The 7,781-nt window shown below is 53.5% G+C and overlaps 1 protein-coding gene across 1 annotated transcript in view; it reads left to right on the forward strand.

The window, feature by feature from the left end:
- Nucleotides 1-7,242: 7,242 nt before the first annotated feature.
- Nucleotides 7,243-7,781, forward strand: part of RAB10 (RAB10, member RAS oncogene family) — a 38,894-nt gene continuing 38,355 nt past the window's right edge. The window contains exon 1 of the mRNA XM_031596015.2: nucleotides 7,243-7,775. Coding sequence (XP_031451875.1) covers nucleotides 7,649-7,775 — 127 coding nt within the window. The 5' untranslated portion in view covers nucleotides 7,243-7,648. The remainder of the gene's footprint in view (nucleotides 7,776-7,781) is intronic.

The following is a 7,781-nucleotide window of genomic DNA, read 5'->3' on the forward strand; positions in this document are numbered from 1 at the left end:
GAATGGAGTGCGGGATGTTGAACATGATGCAGGATTGGGATGCAGGAATGGGGTGTGGGATGCAGGGTATGGGATGTAGGCTGCTGGATGCAGGATACAGGACATGAAGCAGGACTGGGATGTGAGATGCAGGACTGGGATGTGGGATTCAGAATCTGGGATGCAGGAATGAGATGCAGGATGCAGAATATGATGCAGAAATAGGATGTAGGTTTGGGATGTGGGTTGCCAGATGTGGGATTTGGGATATGGGATGCAGGGTAAAGGATGCAGCTTGTGGGATGCATGATACATGACTTGATGCAGCATGCAGTTGTGAGATGCAGGACTGGGATGCAGAGTTGGGGTTTAAAAACAGGGTGCAGGATAGAGGATGAAAGGTATGGCCTGCAGGATGCAGGATGCAAGAATGGGATGCAGGGTATGGGATACAGGCTGCAGGATATGGAATGTAGGACATGATGAAGGATTGGGATACAGAGTGGAAGGCAGGATATGGGATGCAAGATGTGGGATGCAACCTGTGGGATGCAGGGTGGAGGAATGGGATGTAGGAATGGGATGCAGTGTATGGGATGCAGGCATGGGTTGCAGGCTGTGGGATGTGGGATGCAGCACAGGATGCAGGATTGGGATGCAGGACTGGGATGTGGGGTGCAGGATACAGGATTTGGGATATGGGATGCAGCTTGTGGCATGCAGGATACAGGGCATCATGCAGGATGGGAATATGGGATGCAAGGTACCTTATGTGGAATGGGACATATGGGATGTGGGATGTAATCTGCCTTCATCCCCCAGTCCTGTATATTCAGGAATCGTCTCTGGCACCTCTGGGAGAGGCAGCCAGCAGCTTGGGGTGGGCATTAAACATTCTTGTGACTAATCAAGTCTCGGCAGCCGCCTGTTCCCTGGAAGCAGAGATTATCCCTTAATTAATTAATGAGGGTATTGGCTCCCAAAGGCAGATCTGCCTGGTGTAATCCCAGTGCTTGTCTCCCTCCCTGAGGGCACGGCCCCAGTGGGGAAGAGGGGATGGAGGGGGAGTGGGGGGGATGTGGAGGAGGGAGGGTGGAGGAGGGATGGAGGGGGTGATAGAGGGATTCAGGGGAGATTCAGGGCCATTGTGCCCAGGCACAGCAGTGCTGGGGGGTCCTGATGTGGTTGGGATCCCAGATGTAGGAGGGGCATGATGTAAGGACAAAGTGACACAGAGGGACAGGGTGACATGCCAAGAGGGGTGACGTAGTAAGGTGATGAGCAGGGATGGGATGACATGTTCAGATGAGGTGGTCTGTAGTGACAAAGTGTCATGCAGGGGCAAAGTGACATGACATGAAGGGACACGGTGACATGAAGGGATGCAGCGACATGAAGGGACATGGTGACATGCAGAGGCAGGGTGCCATTGAGGGACATGGTGACACGCAGGGGCATGGTGACATTGTGGGACACGGTGACATGCAGGGACGCCTGCTCACCCGCAGGTGTCAGCAGGGGACAAGGACGCATTGCTGGTGGCTGAGGCCAGTGTCCTGGCCCTAGAGCTGTCCCCAGGGCAGTGGGACCAAGGGACAGAGCCGGGGCTCACTGTGGGCACAGGGCCACCCTGAGAGCAGAAATGTCACCGGGGGGACATGGTGATGGTGGCACCTCCCCATGGCCATCCTGGGACATCACAGCCATCTCTGGATCACGGCTCTGTTGGGGCAGCACAAGCATGCTTGGGGATCATGCCCAGCCCTTAGAAAACTGATTGATGTTGGGTACCACAGTCTGCCATCCCTAGGACACCACTGTCACATCTGAAAAACAACGGTCATCTCTGGGATGCTGTGATCAACTCTAGGACCCCAAGGATGACCCTGAGATGCTACACCTTCCCCAGCATTGAGCTGGGTGGTTGGGTGTGATGCACCACGACCTCGGCTATGGATGAACCCTGAGATCAGAGGGGGCTTTTTGGGTGACTTTTCCCATGGATTTGCATGGCTGGGCTCAGGTTGGGAACTGGGAGCAGAGCTCCCACAGTACAACACAGGGGCGAAAGGGGAATCAATTGGATGGTTTACCCCATATCACAAGCAGGGGGTTAGAGAGGCAAGTACAGCTTAAACTAAGACTGGATTTGGATCATTTTGCTGGCAGCTGACTTTTCTATTATTAGATTTGGCTTCAGTTAGGGAGCCAACTTGGAACGCCGAGCTCCAACCACTTCCAGCCTTTAGATGTATAATTAAAGGAAACTTCCCATTTTGAGAACGACCCCCAGATGCTGACAGCAGTGGGATGAAAAATGGGTGCATCTCCTGGTGGAGGGGAGAGAAAGAGGAAATCCTGTCATGCACAGCTCCTTCACAAAGGCCTTGGGATGCCCTTGGAAGAGAAGCCATGAGTGGTAACACAGCAGCTCTACATGGGATGAATCAGTTTAGATATTGGGAAACATTTCTTCTCTGAAAGAGCAGTGATGCAGTGGCACAGCTGCCCAAAGAGGTGGTGGGGTCACCATCCCTGGAGGTGTTCAAGGAACATGGGGTTGTGGCACTGAGGGATGTGGGCAGTGGGAATGGTGGGGTGAACTTGGGGATCTCAGAGGTCTTTTCCAACCTGAACGATTCTATGATTCTGTGATCCCATGGCTGGACAATCACCAGGACATGGGGTTCAGGGCTGTGTCCCCTGTTCCCTTCCCATCTCTGATGCTACCCCAGGGGAGCAGGGACAGGGGAGGAGGGGCTGCTGATAGTCATGTGGGAGGATCTGGGCTTTAATCTTGGGTTGGGGTTTCAACAGATGTGGTGTGAGCAATGTCTGTAAGGCAACCAGATTGGCGTCGTTGCTCAGAGATTAAAGGATTTAATAATCTGCTGGCAAGATGTAGTTTAAAGAGGCAGAGCTCTGGTTGTACAGAGCTCAATGTGTGCTGAGGATTTCCCATTCTTTCCTGAGATTCATCCAAACTTTCCTTTAAAGTGAATAAACACTCTCAGTGGAAGGAGACACTTCTACCCAACCCCAGGGAGTACCATTTTATCCTCATCTTAGATAACCACTGTTTAATTGCTAACATGCTTCTGCACAGCCTTTCATTCAGTGATCTCAAACCACTCTACAAGAAATACTGACCCCGCTGCCTGTGTTTTACAGGTTGCACTTGATGATCTTAGGGTTTTTTTCAGCCTAAATAAATCTGTGATTCTGTGATTGTATGATTCTACGCTGTCCATCACCCCACGCAGCCCCTTGTTCTCATTTCTGTGCCCCTCCCTGGTGGAAACCTCAGAAAACAAGGCGGTGACTGGCTCTGCAAAGCACTACTGACAACAATGCCGAGCTGTTCGCTCTGGGAGAGGGATCATGACCCAGCATTACTGCAGAGGAGCAATGCAGTGAGGGCAGAAGCTTTGCATCTCCCAGCAGACGGCATCTCAGAGAGGGGGGATGCCTAGAATTGGTTGAGTGCTCCGAGTGCACAAAGCTCAACGTGTCCTTGGCAGTCTGTGCCCCTCTGCTGCATGCTGGCTGGGCTCTGTGTGACCTCTGCATCCTTCCTGCTGCCTTCAAGTGCTGATGAAGCACTTCTGTACTTCTGCTCTTGATGCCAGGGTGGCTGTGGGGACAGAATTTGGGAAGAGACAGTCTCTTTTCAGAGGCATAGAGCTGGCTTTCTTGTTCCTCTTCTTCTCTGGCCTTCCGCTACAGCTGGGCTGGGGCACAGATGTGGGAAGAGGCAGGAAAGCAGGAACCCAGCTGGTGAAACCCTGACCCCACCAGTAGCTGTGGCAGCAGCCACACTGAGCACCACCCCATCCTCCAAACTCTGGCACAATGCTGCATGGCAGCAGGTAGAGTCATTTCAGCTCCTTTCTGCTCCTCCTCAGAAAATACGCTGAACACCTGGGGCTGTTAATGCCTGCCCCAATGAGGATCCTGTCCTTGCTGAGTCACAGAAAACCAGAATTGTCTGGAAGAGATCTAAAAGCCCACCCAGCCCCAACCCTTGCCATAGGGACACCTCCCACCAAACTAGGCTGCCCAAAGCCCCATCTAGCCTGGCTCTGGGCACTGCCAAGGATTGGGCATCCACAGCTTCTCTTTGTGGTTTCCGTTCTAGCAGTTCCCAAATCTGTGGGAGCTGCAAGCGACTCTGGGGCACATTCTAGGGGACCAGAAACCATGTCTGCTCTGCCCTGGCTGCAGAAAACAAAGCTGTGTGCTGAGGCCGTGGGGCTGGTGATGTCTCCTGGATGACAAAGATTTTTCCCGTCCCTGCCTACATGCAGGGCTGGGCCCAGCTTTGTAAGAGGATTTACTCACCACCAAACCCAGAGTGTTGCAGCTCTATTTGAGCAGACCTTCCCAAACACAAATACTGTTGCACAACTTGTGATTCACTTTTCCCCTCTCCACAGCAAGATCTCATGGGCATGAACCTTCAGTGTAGTGTTGCAATCTTGGGTGTTCAACTGAGGAGAGGCTGCTGAATCCTGTTGGCTCTTGCTTTCAAAGAATCATAGAATCATGAAGGTTGGAAAAGACCTATAAGATCCCCAAGCCCAAGTCCATCCCACTCCATCATGCCCACTGACCCCCATCCTTCAGTGCTACACACCCATGATTCTGAATCCGGGGACGGTGACCCCACCACCTCCCTTGGCAGCTGTGCCAATGCCTGACCACTCTTGGAGAAGAAATTGCTAACATCCAACCTGAATCTCCCCAAGTGCAACGTGAGGCCATCACCTCTCACCTCCCTTTTCCTCAGTTATCACATCAGATTGTGATACCTGCTGGTATCAGGAAGGAAGATCTTTGGAAGGATGTGGTGGGGAGAGTTGTGGAATAGCTTTGCCTCTCAAAGAATATGCCCAAATTCACCAGCCTTGTGGTGATGATCTTTAGACTAGAATTTAATGAACAGGCACAAAGTATGACTGTCCTTGATAGAGTGTCTCCTAACAAATTATAGGACTCTTTCTTTTCAGAAGGAGTGGTCAGGAATTGGAAGCTCAGGTACTCAGAGAGGTGGTGGAATCACTGTCCCTGGAGGTGTTGAAGAAATGTGTGGATGTGGCCCTTAAGGATGTGATCAGTGGGCATGGTGGGGGTGGATTGGTGGTTGGACATGATGATATTAGAGGTATTTCCCACCTTGACAGTTCCATTACTCAGTGAGACTGGATCCCTCATGGTAACATCAACATCAGGGTCAGTCCTAGAGGCCAGGGAGAAAATACTCTTTGTTTGCAGTGGTATATGCCAAATCATAGAATCATAGAATGGCCTGGGTTGAAAAGAACCAAATGATCATCTGGTTCCAACCCCCTGCTATGTGCAGGGTCGCCAACCAGCAGCCCAGGCTGCCCAGAGCCACATCCAGCCTGGCCTTGAATGCCTCCAGGGATGGGGCATCCACAACCTCCTTGGGCAACCTGTTCCAGTGCCTCTGAGTGAAAAATTTCCTCCTAAATCTAACCTAAATCTCCCCTGTCTCAGTTTAAAGCCATTCCCTCTTGTCCTATCACTATCCACCCTTGTAAACAGCCATTCCCCTCCTGTTTTATGCTCCCTTCAAGTATTGGAAGGCCACAATGAGGTCTCCCTGGATTCTTCTCCAAGCTAAACAAGCCTACTTCCCTCAACCTTTCTGCATAGGAGAGATGTTCCAGCCCTCTGATCATCTTAGTGGCCCTCCTCTGGACCTGCTCTAAGAGCTCCAAATGTCAAGTTACTTTGTCTCTAGGAGCCTAAAAGATAAAATTTCTTGGAACTTCATTGTAAACTAAGCCCTCTGGTAAAAGAGGTTATTATAGAAATTGCTGCAAACCTCTAGTGATCAGCTTGTCCTAACAATTCTTTGGGGACCAGCTGCAAGCCTGGATCCTGTTTTCACCTTCACAGTCACCTTCTCTGGAGATATTTAATCACAGAATCACAGAATTGCCAGGGTTGGAAGGCACCTCAAGGATCATGAATCTCCAACCCCCCTGCCACATGCAGGGCCACCAACCATCCCTCCTGTGCAACCTACTATAGGGAACCTGTTTTAGCAGGGGGGTGCACTTGATGATTCCCAGAGGTCCCTTCCAACCCCTGTGACTCTATGATAAAAATCAAAGAATCATTCAGGTTCGAAAAGACCTCCAAGATCCCCAAGTCTGACCTCAGCCCATCCCACCATGCCCACATCCCTCAGTGCCACATCGCCACGGTTCTGGAACACCTCCAGGGATGGTGACCCCACCACCTCCCTGGGCAGCTGTGCCACTGCATCACTGCTGTATGGAGTGGAGAAGAAATATTTCCTGATAACCAGCCTGAGCTCAGTGTGCACCCATCACTGAGCACAGGTTCCTTCTGAGGCACAATGTGAGTTGTTTTTCTAATAAATCTTTGGGATTTTTGAACGGTGTGGAGATACGTCCCAAAGGAATGGCTTAAATCTGAGTCAGGGGAAGCTCAGGGATGTGAGAAGGTCTTCCCTCAGGGAAGCAAAACCTGCCCCAAAAAAACCTGGTGGTGCTGAGGACACGTTTGCACTCTGCTCCTGACCAGACAAAGGGTTTGGATACGGGTGTCCCTGTGTGGAGCCAGGAGTTGGATCCACGATCCATATGGGGCCCTTCCAACTGGGGATATTCTATGACTTTGTAACTTCTTTCCTATGAGAGTGGTGAGGTGCTGGAACAGCTGCCCAGAGAGGCTGTGGATGCCCCGTCCATCCCTGGAGGTGTTCAAGGCCAGGTTGGATGGGGCCCTGGGCAGCCTGGGCTGGTATTTGAGGTCCCTTCCAACCCTGGCAATTCTGTGATTCTGTGGTATTAAATGTATTAAATGTGGAGGTTGGTGGCCCTGCGTGTGGCAGGGGGTTGGAGCTTCATGATCCTTGAGGTCCCTTCCAACCCTGCCCATTCTGTGACTCTGTGATCTGTGATTCTCCATACAGCAAAGAGCTCCGTAATGGCCGAGGAGCCACGGTCTGTGCTGCAGCACCGGGTGGGGCCCTGAAGAGACCCAAGGAGAAAACCCGGGCAGCGCTGAGTCCGCCCCGCCTCGCCCCGCCGGCAGGGGGCGCACTCCGCCACGCCCACTCCCCTGTCTCGCTGAGGCGCGAGAAAAGAGATACAGGACCTCCAACCAATCACACGAACGGGGAGGTGGGACTTCCGCCTCGAGAGAGCGACTTCGCCCTTCCCCCCGTGACGTCATCTGCTCGCAGCCCATGGCCTGACACAGGGGAGGCGGGGCTTCGCCTGCGTCCGTGCGTTCGTTCGTCCGTGCGTGCACTCATGCTGACGTCACGGCCTCGCCTGGCGGCCTGCGCGGTTACCGGGCGCCGCTGAGGAGCCGCCGCCGTGCGAGGGCCGGGCCGCAGCGAGCAAAGCCGGGCCGCGGGGTTATGAGGCCGAGCGCCGCCGCCTCCCCGTGAGGAGAAGCAGCAGCGGGCGCGAGGAGCGCGGCAGGAAGCCATTTTGTGGGCCTCCTTCCTCCTCCTCCCTCCTCCTCCTCCTCGTCGTCGTCGTCGTCGTTCTCCGCCGCCGCCCTCAGCGAGCGGCGCGGGCCGGGCTGCTGCCGGCAGGGGGGGGGCCGGGGCGGCCGCTGGGTGCGGGGGGGGGCGAGCGGGAAGAGGCCGCAGCCGCTCCCCATGGCGAAGAAAACCTACGACCTGCTCTTCAAACTGCTGCTGATCGGGGACTCGGGGGTCGGCAAGACCTGCGTGCTCTTCCGCTTCTCCGACGATGCCTTCAACACCACCTTCATTTCCACCATCGGTCAGT

The sequence above is a fragment of the Phasianus colchicus genome, chromosome 2 (genome assembly GCF_987193195.1).
Source record: "Phasianus colchicus chromosome 2, bPhaCol1.hap1.1, whole genome shotgun sequence".
NCBI lineage: Eukaryota > Metazoa > Chordata > Aves > Galliformes > Phasianidae > Phasianus > Phasianus colchicus.